Source organism: Crocuta crocuta, unplaced genomic scaffold (assembly GCF_008692635.1).
Source record: "Crocuta crocuta isolate KB4526 unplaced genomic scaffold, BGI_CrCroc_1.0 scaffold528, whole genome shotgun sequence".
In the NCBI taxonomy this organism is placed as follows: Eukaryota; Metazoa; Chordata; class Mammalia; order Carnivora; family Hyaenidae; genus Crocuta; species Crocuta crocuta.
The window spans coordinates 1,074,466-1,085,803 of NW_027530010.1; the positions used below are offsets into that span (position 1 = coordinate 1,074,466).

Consider the following 11,338-nt stretch of genomic DNA (forward strand, 5'->3'; position numbering starts at 1 on the left):
CCGGGGCCCCGGGCGCGGGCGGCCCCCAGCCCCCGCAGCCGAGCCCGCAGCCGCTGCAGGGCGGCCCGGAGCCGGGCGTTCTCCTCCTCCAGCTCGCGGGGCTGGCGCACCAGGCTCTGGAGCTCCTCCTTCTGGGCCTGGAAGGAAGGGGACGCGGGAGGGTCAGCAGGCCAGTGCCTCCCACTCAGGACGGGCCTGGGGCACTCAGGGAACTTGGTTCTCAACCTGTTCGGCCTCCACAAGCTGCGCGAGCCTGGGATCCCCAAACCCCATCACGGATCTCAGCTCCCTGGCCTTCGACAAGCTCGCACTGCGACTGGCCCGAGGTGGCCCGACGCGCTCGCCCGGCCCTTGCCTCCTCCCGCGGCCCAAGCAGACATTACTCGTCGAGCCTGGCAGCTCTCCCCCTCTTTCTTCACACAGAGCTCTGGGCGGACTGTGCCGAGCGATTGGGGGCAGGGGGGCAGCAGGCACGCCAGCCGCGCCTGGGCCTGGCGGGAGGAGTGTGAACAGAGAACCGGGAAGACGACCTAACTCCAGGGGCTGGAGGGGACGGAGGTAGGAGGCAAGCAGAGGCGACTTCCCCGGGGCCACAAGGGCAGACACCCCCGCGTGCCCACCTGGAGCTGCGCCTGCAGCAGCCGGATGTCCTGGTTCTCCTTGGCAAGCTTGTCCAGCAGAAGGGCCATGTTCTGCAGGCCGGGCACGCCGTCAGGGGGCGCTGACGCCTGCAGCCCCTGCCCCAGCCCATCCTAGGGGCACAGGGGCCAGTGACCCCCCGTCCCACAGCCAGGCTGCCCCCACCCTCCCCGCGCGCGCCCTGCATGGCCTCCGGCACCTCCACGTCCAGGACGGCGTCCGGGAAGACCTGCAGCTGTGCTTCCTCCGCGGGCCCTGCGGGAAAGCGAAGTCCCGAATCCGGCCCCCCCGCCCCTCACCCCTGCACACACACGGTCACCCTCCTGCCCTGCCTGCCCTACGGGTCACCCTGAACAGCTGGAAAGGTAGTAACCGCACAGCCCAGCGGCCCTACTTCTGGGGCAGAGAAGCGCCCCCAGGGGCCTCCCTCAGGCGGCACAGGCACCAGCCGGGGGCCCCTCCCCACTCACCGCTGTCAGACTCTGGGAGGCCACCTGAGGATGGAGACAGAGGGGCTTGGGNTCCCAGGCCCAGCAGAGCCAGGGCCCAGACGAGACACATGTTGAGGGAGATGCCGAGCTCCCCGCCTGCACCCTCGCCACGGGCCTGGCCCTCCACGCCCAGGGCCGCCGTGGGCCGAGGGGTGCTGGGCTCCCGGCCCCGCCGCCTCCGCAGCCCCCCCACGTCCACGTCCACGTCCACGTCCACGTCCGTGTCGTCCTCGCTGCTGGAGCGGCGAGCCTCCTCGGCGGGCCAGGCTGGAGAAGGGCGGACACGAGGCGGTGAGGCGACCACAGAGGGAGACCTCGACGGGGACCCTGCAAACTCAGGGGGCAGCTCCTCCCTAAAAGCACCCCCTCCACACATGCCTCCACCAGCTCCCTCCGCAGCTCCTGGGCCCCCCGGGCGCTGCCTCGCAGGCCCCCCGGCCCTCCCTGGTCCTCAAGGCGAGGGTCCTGAGGGGCCCGGCCGTCTCCCTGCGCGGCCACCCCCACCATGGACTGTCCCCCGCAGCAGACGAGGCCCAGTCCACAGACCCCGACCCGGCCTCCCCAGAGCCAGGACCGCCCACCGTCCCCCAGTGCCCTCCCTGGGGGTCCCCTGCCCAGGGCACCCCNACCCCATCCAGAGAACAACCCCACTGCTACCACCCGGCCACCTGAGTCCTCCCCGGGGCCGCCCCCCCACACCCGCCGCGCGTCTGCCCACCTCCAGCTTTGCGTGAGCACCTCCTCCCTTGTGCCCCGAATGGCCCCAGGCCTCGGCCTCTCCCTCCACCCCGTCCCTCTTCTCCCTCTTGGGCAGAGGCGGATTCGTGAGTCCCTTAGCCACAAGCCGCGGGCACAGCCTCCTTAGCACAGCCCGGGGAGGGGGGTCCCTCTGCTGATGGCACAGCCGGGCCTGCAACCTCTTCTCTTCTTCCCACCCTACTGGCCCGGAGCCTACTCCGTTCGAGCCTCCACTCAACACCCCCTCCAACGTGAACCTTCCCCGACCGTGCCCGCCTCTCCCTCCCCTCCCTGCACCTATCCCCGGCTGAACCTCCGAACCGCCCTCCCCTCTGGAGGGAGCACTGTAATCCCACCTCCTTTTCCCAAGCTCTTGGTCTGACTTGCATTTTGGCTCAGACCACTCTGCCTCTCACGCAGGCCACGCACCACCCGCCCTCCCTCCCGGGCCCAGAGCTGATGCAGGAAAGAGGCTCAGGGAGCATCTAGAAGCGAGAAAAGAAGGGGTCCCGTGGCACAGGGGAAGAGTCAAGCAGACCGGGGCCCCGCCAATCACCAGCTTTGTGACCTTGGTCACCCTGACACCTTGCCCCTCATGCCTTCCAGAAGGAGAGGGAAAACAGAGACAAGAAGGGCTCTCACCTGCGCTGGGAGATGAGGGCAGGCTCTGCGGGGGGCTGTGGCACTCAGGGTCCCGTGCATCCTCCAGGCCTGCCACCACGGGGGCCTCCTCCGAGTCTCCCTGGACCAGAGTGTCTCCCGGGCCAGGAGGCTTCGTAGCGGAGCCGTCACCTTCCGGGACACCCTGAGCAGACACAGCCATGAGCAGCTCTGGACCCCCGCCCCCGCCCCCAGCTTCCCTCCTCAACTCAGTGAAGTCCTCACCTTGGCCTCGGTCTTCTCGGGCAGAATGGGACCACACTGGGAGCTTTCACTCTGGAAGGGGGTCCCTGTAGTGGATGAAAAGGCCCGGGAAAAACACCACCACCCCCCGGTGAACTTCCTACACAGCCCTCTGGCTCCCGCTTAGGGGGGGCGGGAGAGCCCAGAGGGTGGGAGGCGGCTGCACCCCACCGTCCGGAGGGCCCTGTCACCTTCTCCGCCCACAGCAGCTGCCTCGGCGCAGCTCCAAGGGGCCTGGGGAGCGCTCTCGTCTTCCGGGTCCGTGCTGCATCCCGGGCCCAGGGTCTCCACGGGCAGCCCCTACGGGAGCACGGGGTGCTCTGCTGGGGTCCCCGGGGCCAGCCGCATGGGGACCCCCACCCACATCTCACAAAAACCTACTACGTGCAAGGAGGAGCTGATGCAAGGTGGGCGGCGGGGGCCTCAGCTCCCGTCCCTGGTCTTCCTAACCTCCCCCAACCTCCCCTGACACCCCCGGCCCCCTGCCCTCCCCTAATCTGTCCTGACGCCCCTGCCACTGCGAGGAACTTCCAGAGGCTGTTTCCGGCCAAGAAGAAGTGCGGCTGGACTGACACCAGGTCACATAGGAACCTGGTGCCGCCCACTCTCCCAAAGAAGCCAGCTGAAGCTGGGGTCTCCCGCCCCCCCACAAATGAAAGCTGCTGATTGGCTGGAAGGTGGGAGGCCAGCAAGGCAACAGAGCCCCCCGGCCGCCCAAACCCAAGGTCACAGCCATGTTCCCCACGGGTTTCCTGGCAGCCGTCCACTCTCGACGGGCCGCCCGCCTTACACGCATCTTCCAGGCTTTTCTGGGCTCCACTGCCCCACACGCAGGCGCCAGCAGCCGACAACCCGCCGGCCCCGCCGGGCTCTCCCCTCCCTGCGCACCCCTGCCCAACAGGCCGCCCACTCACCAGAGCAAGGCCCCACAACCCCTTCAAGAATCGATCTGTGCCTCAATCCGTTTCTGGGCAGTTTTCAAACCACTCGCTTCTCACGGCCACCCCTCTAAGCCACAAACCACCACCCCCTCTTATAGCAGAGGACAGAGAGGAGGAAGGCCCAGGGTCCTTCTGGGCCAGGGCTCTGGCCCCAGTGCCTGTGTCGTGCCCCAGCTCCCTGCCCTCACACCCCTCCCCCGGCAGTTCTAACACCCCGAGTCACGTGGCCTGGGTCCCTTGAGGAGCTTTCTCCGGCCTCCTCCCTTCTCAACAGCTTTGAGGGCACATGAACCCACCGGCTTCCTGACCCCACTGCGAGCTGCGCCACCGGACCTTCAAATTACTCCCTCGCACATCCCACCCACGGGCAGGGACTGTCCCAAGTCCCCCGGACTCACGGCCGTTCTGTGATTCCCCCTCAGGAAGGGGCCTGCGTGCCCGGGCCCGGCCCTCGAGGCCCGTTCAGGGCTCCAGGCTCCGACCCCCACCCTGCTCCAACGCCAACACACGCCTCCATCCCACCCCAGGCACTTCCTCAGTCTCCCCAAAAACGGCCTTCCTGCTGTTGCCTCAGAAGTTCTGGCCACGCGGGTCCCCCACTCCCAGGAGCTGGTGCTGCCGGGCCCGAGTCCATCCTCACACCTGACTCCCGGGGCCTGCTCTCCTGCCTCCCGCCCCTGCAGGAGGTGACGCAGGTGCCTGGAGCCGGACCCAGAAAGCAGTCTGGCCTGGCAGGAACTTCTCTTCCATGGGGTTCCCAGGCCCACGTCCTACCTCTGAGCCGGCAAGCACCCAGCTGTTGTCAGAGTCTGGGCAGGAAGCCATGGTTGCTGGGGTCCCCGAGGCGGCTGCGGCTGCCCCCTGCAGAGAAAAGTGCTCTTAAGGACCCCGGTTCCCTTGAGCAAAGGCAGGATGCAGAGAGCGGACTTGGCTGGGTCCCCAGGGCTGGGCAGCGGCTTCCAGAACCGGCCCTTCGGACCCAACGCTCCAGCTTTCCTGGGCAGTACTGGCCCTTGCAAGTCAAAGCCCGCCAGCAGCCACAGAGAAGGTCACCTGTGATCCCTGGGGGACGAAACTGACCTTGAAAGGTCAAAGCAAAGAGATGGGAAGGCTGTGGGGGCTATCCAGGCCAGCCGGGGAGGAGGGAGGAAAACACCCGCCCAGACCCCTCCCCCCTGGAATGTCCCACCCACCATCGATCCTTCCCACCGTCCGGCCATGGGTGCCAAACGCTGGCTGCACACCAGAATTGCCTAGGATTCTGATTCAACTAATTTCGGGTCAGACCCCGGCACAGGCCTTGGGTTTTCTTATTTGTTTTTCTTTTTAATGCTTATTTATGTTTGAGAGAGAACACGTGTGGGGAGGGGCAGAGAGAGAGGGAGACACAGAATCAGAAGCAGGCTCCAGGCTCTGAGCTGTCAGCACAGAGCCCAATGCGGGGCTCGAACTCATGGACCGTGAGATCATGACCTGAGCCAAAGTCGGACGTTTAACGGACTGAGCCTCCCAGGCCCCCCAGGCATGGGTCTTCGTGAAAACCTCCCAGAAGGCCTTTCTGTGCAGCCTGGCCTGAGGACGCCTGCATTGCTCATACGGGTCCCCACGCACTCTTAGTAAATCTCCGCGTCACGCTGCCTCTCCGTCCTAAGTTCTGTTTCCTTTCTGTGCGATCTGCAGTTTCATCCCACAGAACTTGAAGGCAACCGGGCAAAGGAGTTAACGAAGCTGCCGGCTGTAAAGACCTTACAGTTTGCACAGTGGAGACCAAAATCTGGGCTGCGACCCTGCTACTCGGCTCTGACTCGGCAGCTGGGGTGGGAAGTCACACCAGCTTCCGAGGTCTGACACAAAGCAGGGTAAGGAGGGGAGACCTGTCCTGACGTGCTGGCCAAGACTGTCTCCGGAGTCTGGGCAGCTGCAACGGGGACCTGGCACAAGGCACGGGGATAGATGAGCTGAGCGCCCCCAGGTCTTGGGCCGTGGTCCTTCAGAGGACCCGTGACCACTTACTGAAGGGCCAAATGGGTGGCGATGGAGAAGGGCTCCGTGAGGAAACGCTAGGGAGGGAAGTGAGGCTCCGGGACCCCCTTGCAGCCCCTTCGGTTTGAGCTGGTGCAAGTCCTGCACAGGGTCCTGATAAACCTGAGGCCTTTCAAGACCCACGCCGGGGACACACAGCTGCTGGTGTCTTCCCCGATGCCCGCGCCCCCCAGACAGGCGCGGTCGTCCCACAGAAAGACAGGAGAATGGCTGCAGGGACCCCCACACCGCATCCAACAGGCCCCCCTAGCCAGCTCCTGAAGGTCCCGGCAGAGCCGGCCCTGGGCCCTCCCCCGCCCTCTGTCACCATCTCGCCATCCCCAGTTGCTGCGTGTGACTGTTAACAGGTGGTGGCAGGAAGGAAGTGGCAGCAGCTTGGGTTGAAGTTTCTTGTTCTCCCTGGCTGTGTGTGTCCAGCCTGCTCGGGTCCTCCGGAACCTGGCACCATGGCGACCAGGGTGATGTCAGACCTACTGTCTCCATGGAAACCGGCCCGCCATTTGGGTCAACAGAGACAAGCGTTCTGAGACCCCAGCAGAGTGCAACAGTGTTTCCCGACAGGGGGAACGGTCTGTAGCCCCTGCACCCAGGCTTCCCAACTCTGCAACCTCTGTCCGCTGAGTCCCTCCGAGATTCCAAAAGACGGCCCTGTTCTCCGGCCCGCATCGCTTCGCCTTATTAGGAAGCTCCCTCCTCGGCCCCACCGGCACCCCTCCCCTCTCCCGTCCACCTCTCCATCTCCACCCCCGCCCCTCCCCGCAAAAACGGACTTCCTGGCCTGTCCCTCTGCTGTTCCCAGAGGACAGCTAACGGGGGGCGCTCCCCTCGGCACAAAGCTGGCCAGTCCGGCCGACGCAAGCCCTGTAGGGGCGGCCGTCCCGAGCCTCGGAAGCAGGAGACCCCGCGCCGCCAGAGCAAGTGCCAGTCCGGGAAGCGCCGCCGGGGGCGCCGCCCCACCGGGCCCAGCAGGGCCCAGCAGCTCCCGGGTCCCCGGGCAGCCCACGCCCCTCCCGACTGAGGGGGTCTGCGCGACCCCCGCCCCGCCGGGCCTCACCTGACCCGGCAGCACCGCAGTCCTCACCCGACTAGCTGCGGCCTCCCTGGTTTCCTGCCCGGGAGGGGAGGGGCCCACGTGACCTGGACTGGCCAATGGAGAGCCAGCGTCCCGGAGGGGGCGGAAACTTTGGGCCAATCAGCGCTGGAATCGAGAGCCGGGGGACGGGAGGGGGCCCTGGCCGGCCCCCGGCCCTGGGCTCTGCTCCCACGGTCCGCTGGGCTTCCCGCGAGCCGGCTTCGGGGTGACCTCGCCTCCTTTCCCAGTGTGGAAACAGTTGCTGGGGGAAGACCCACAGCTGAAAGCAAAGCGTGGCACCTCCTGGGACCGCAGGGGCAGGTCGACCCCAGGACAGACAGAGACAGCTGCAGGCCGGGGAGGGGGGATGGCATCCGTGCGATGGAAATAGCCCTCCCGCCGCTCTCCCCGCCCAGCGCCGGGGCAGGTTAAGGATGCCACTGCTACTTTTCTAAAGTGGACACCGACAAAGCATCCCCAAGTTAAATCCGCTAGACCAGGGGCAGCCCCCTTCCCACTGCACTTGACCCCAACCCAAGCAACTAGGGGAGGGGCAGTGGGCGCTAAACCCAGAAACACCAAGGGCACTTGGCTCCAGGCCAGGCCCAGGAATGTGCCCAGAAAGGAACTGCTTTCCCACACCAGGGACGCGGGGGGAGGGGCGGCGCACACAGGCCTCCCGGGGCCCCTTGGCTCGTACCAAGGTCAGTTCAGGGGTCCGAGTCTCTCCGCCATTCCCTCTTCCAGGAACCTTGGGCACATAAATATTTTCCCCCCCCCCCCACGCCCCCCAGGCATCGGCTCAGCGGTGACAGAGGCTCTTTCCCACCGAAGCGCACAGAAATAGCCAGGAGTCCTTACCTGGATTTTCAAGTCATTTTATTAATCCAATCGTATAAAACACCCCCACCACTACATCTCTGCCACCCCCACTCCCTTCCAAATAGTGTAGAGGGAGAGGATCAAGCAGACCCCTCCCCAGGAGCCACTTACAAAAGGTGGAGATGGCGGAGGAACAGGGGTGAGGGTGGGGGAAGACATCACAAAAATAGCAACAGATAAAAGAGGGGCAACAAAACCACAAACACAACACAAAGCCGGGGGCGGGAGATCGGACACCAGAGGAGGTAAGCCGAGCCCCCACCCCCACCCCAGCACTCCCCACAGCCTCAGAAACTGCTGGCCTCACCCGTGCAAGCAGTTCTTCACACACGAGGGTCCCGGGAGAGGGGGGCGGGGACCCCCTAGCCCCTCTGGGCCGCGCGTGTGCTGCCTGGGCCCCCTCCCCCCAGGAGTGTGTGCTCGAGCCCCGGCCCAGGGCCCGTATCGCCTACAATTCAGTATATGAACGCACAAAGCCCACGCGGGGCCCCGGCGGGGAGGTGCGTGAACGGCTAGGTCACCGGGCCTGGGAAGAGCCACGGAAGGGTCCACCACACCCGGGCTCTGGGCTGCGCTTCGGTCCCACGGCCTCCGCCCGCTACACGCGGGGACAGGGAGCCTTGTCGGGAGATGAGGTATACGGGCTCGGTGCCTTTTCAAGCTTTCCTTCAGTGAAGCCGGGGAGGCGGAGGATACAGGTGCCCGTGGCGCCAGGCCCGCGCGGTCACTACTGTGCCACAAATCGGCAAGGGGGTGGGGGGAGCGTAGTGCGATCAGAGTCCCGGGTCCCAGGACAGTCCGAACCTCAGATATTCCGGTCTGTCAGACCACATATCCCAACTTTTGGCAAAAACATGGTCATTAAGAGAAAAGCCCGAGAGAGGCTGAAAAAGGACCAGTGGCTTTGGTACGAGGGACACGGGGGCGGGCAGCACCTCTCACCCACAGTCTTGAAGCCCCAAATCACACGAAACTGCCCCGGCCAAACACTCTCCTGCTCCTTCCAGCTATTTGGTTGTCTGAGGGGGTAGGACTTGGAGGCAAGGGAGGGTAAGAAAAGGGAAAACTCCCATTTATTACCTAAAGCTGTCTCCTAAAGCCCCCGAACGCTGCCGCAGGGATGGGACCCCGACTCCTCTGGCCAGAAACCTCGAACCCGTCACTCCCAACACTAAGGCTGCAGCCGCGGGGCTGGACGGGGCTGTGAGGCACAGGGGCCGGGGCGGCCGTCCTCTGCAGAAGGAGACCCCTGCCATGCAGACCCTCCTCCCGCCTCCGCTCTCGCGCAGGCTCACCCCGGGGCCTGTGGAGACGGGAGCCGCCACAGCGCTGCCGGGGCTCCGGCTTCCTGGATCCCTGTAGAGCTCGACGTGCGCGAGTGAGTTTCCAGAGAAGCGTGCCATCCAGGCTCTTCCGCCTGCCCGCCTCAGGTCCTCTGCCCTCAGGAGCCACTGCGTCTCTGCCCCGCGGGGACGGGAAGCCAGTGGAAACGAGGAGCAAGAGCCAGACTCGGGAACCCTTGCCCTCGGCCGCGTCACCCATCGTTGGCAGCCACCAGCTGCCCCACGCCCTCGCGGATGTACACGGACTGGATCTCCTTGGTCTTGAGGCACAGGTCACAAGCCCAGACGGCCGAGGCCTCGGTGGTGAGCAGCCCGTACGCGCTCTCGGTCATGCCCGTGCACTCGCGGTGGAACCACTTCTGGCAGGAAGCCTCGCACAGGATGGCATCCTGGTCGTCGTTCACCTCGCTGCGGCAGGCGCCACACGGGTACACCAGGCCCGGGGGGGGCTGAGGCCCCGAGCCCCCACCCGCTTTACTGGGGGGGGCCAGGCTGTTGGCATCTGGAGTCCCCCCACCCCGCCCGCTGCTGTTTGGGGGGAAACTGGGCTGGTTCCCGTTAACAGCGGCAGCTGGGGAGCCCGAGTGAGGCTCTGGGGGAAAAGCGGTGGAGGCAGGCGGATTCAAGGGCTTTCCCCCGTCCTCACCGCCAGGGCCCGGAAAGCCAGGGTCTGGACCAGGGAAGGGACTCGTGTTGGGGGGCAGGCTGGGGAGCCCCTGACCAGGTCTCTGGAGAGGTGAAGGGCCAAAAGGTGCCCCTGGCTGGGCAAAGCGTTGGGGGAGAGAAGGGGGGCCCAGCTCCCCTCTGGGAGGCTGTCCCATGGTGGGTGAGATCATGGGGCCAAATCCTCCCACGGGGCCTGGCATCATCTGCCCACCAGGAGGGCTGAAGTTCTGACCCAGAGGCTGGCTGAAGGGCTGGCCAGGAAAGTTCATGTTGCCTGGGGGTGGGTAGCCAGGGCCCTGGGGGGGCATGTTGAAAGCAGGGCCCATAGGATTGGGAGGGAAAGGAGGGGGCTGGCGGCGGAGAGGCTGGGGACCCCCTCCACCCCCAGTGCCGTAGCCTGGGGGTACCTGGCCTGCCATACCCCCCTGTACACGGAAGCCTCCAAAGGGGACAGGACTGCCAAGGAACGGAGGGGCTGCGCCCCCCACCTTAGGGGCTCCGAAGTCATCCTCAAAAGGGTTGGATGCCACCAGGTGATCCACCATGGGAGTCGGGGGTGGCGCAAACTCCGTCAGATGTGAGTACGCAGGGCCCTGGTGGGGAGCAGAAGAGGAAGAGAGGGTCACGGAGGCCAACACGCAGCTAGGGACCAGGACAGCTGCAGGAACGCAGGACTTGTCCTGGAGGCTGGCAAGGGCCAGCTCTGGCGGAAGTCAGGCGGAACCTCAGAACCGAGCAGAAACAGGGCGCGCAGGAAGCAGACAGAAGCGCGCTGGAATCCTAGCTCTGACCCCGAGTCATCTCAAGGCCCTTGAGCAGGTGGTGCTCAACTTTTCAAAGCCTCAAATCCTCATCTATGAAACGGGGACAATGCCTGACTCCCAAAGCTGTCAAAGTACGAAGCGCACAAAGCGCTAGCTACAAGACGACTCTGTTCCTGATGGATAAGATCCTGGGGCAAACGGCCTCCCACACAGCGCCCCCACCCCCCGGCCCCCGCATTCGTTAGGAAGTTGGGGGAAAGGGCCAGAACCAGGACGCTTTCTCTCCTCTCCACACCGGAAGCAAGACCCAAGCCCCCTGGAGCCGCAGCTAGGAATCTCCCCCACCGCCGAGCACCATTCACCTGAGTGTTTGACTTCCTTCGCTTCTTTTCGGGGCTCTTCATCTGCAGACCTGGAAGAGCAGCAGAATGCAGGCCCGAACGCGTTTCCCTGGGGCTGCCCCAGCCTCCGGCCTCCCGGACGCGCCGGAGCAGCTCTTCTAACTTGGACACGCGCTTGCTCATTCACTTAACAAACACGAACAAAGGTGCACTACGAGAAACGCTGCACGGCCGCACTCTCGGCTGCCTCCGCCCTCAAATAAAACGCCCCCCACCCCGATGCCCTCAGACTCCCAAGCGGCTCCCGGAGCCCGTGCGTGTCCAAACCCTAAGGTCCCCGNCACGCGCTTGCTCATTCACTTAACAAACACGAACAAAGGTGCACTACGAGAAACGCTGCACGGCCGCACTCTCGGCTGCCTCCGCCCTCAAATAAAACGCCCCCCACCCCGATGCCCTCAGACTCCCAAGCGGCTCCCGGAGCCCGTGCGTGTCCAAACCCTAAGGTCCCCGAT

At 65.4% G+C, this 11,338-nt stretch overlaps 2 protein-coding genes across 2 annotated transcripts in view; both read right to left on the minus strand.

Moving 5' to 3' along the window:
* PBXIP1 (PBX homeobox interacting protein 1) overlaps window positions 1-6,220 on the minus strand; it is a 7,288-nt gene extending 1,068 nt beyond the window's left edge. The window contains 10 exon segments of the mRNA XM_077764136.1: window position 1; window positions 3-137; window positions 621-752; window positions 839-894; window positions 1,110-1,397; window positions 2,511-2,673; window positions 2,754-2,818; window positions 2,963-3,071; window positions 4,487-4,573; window positions 6,063-6,220. The exon segment at window position 1 is cut by the window's left edge and continues 517 nt beyond it. Of these exon segments, the coding sequence (XP_077620262.1) occupies window position 1; window positions 3-137; window positions 621-752; window positions 839-894; window positions 1,110-1,397; window positions 2,511-2,673; window positions 2,754-2,818; window positions 2,963-3,071; window positions 4,487-4,573; window positions 6,063-6,065 (1,039 nt within the window). The 5' untranslated portion in view covers window positions 6,066-6,220.
* Window positions 6,221-7,689: 1,469 nt separating this feature from the next.
* Window positions 7,690-11,131, minus strand: PYGO2 (pygopus family PHD finger 2). The gene is made up of 2 exons (XM_077764137.1): window positions 10,845-11,131; window positions 7,690-10,311 (listed from the first exon to the last, which is right to left on the minus strand). Exons 1-2 carry the CDS (start codon window positions 11,004-11,006, stop codon window positions 9,244-9,246), a joined length of 1,230 nt encoding a protein of 409 aa, XP_077620263.1. The 5' UTR covers window positions 11,007-11,131; the 3' UTR covers window positions 7,690-9,243.
* Window positions 11,132-11,338: the final 207 nt, after the last annotated feature.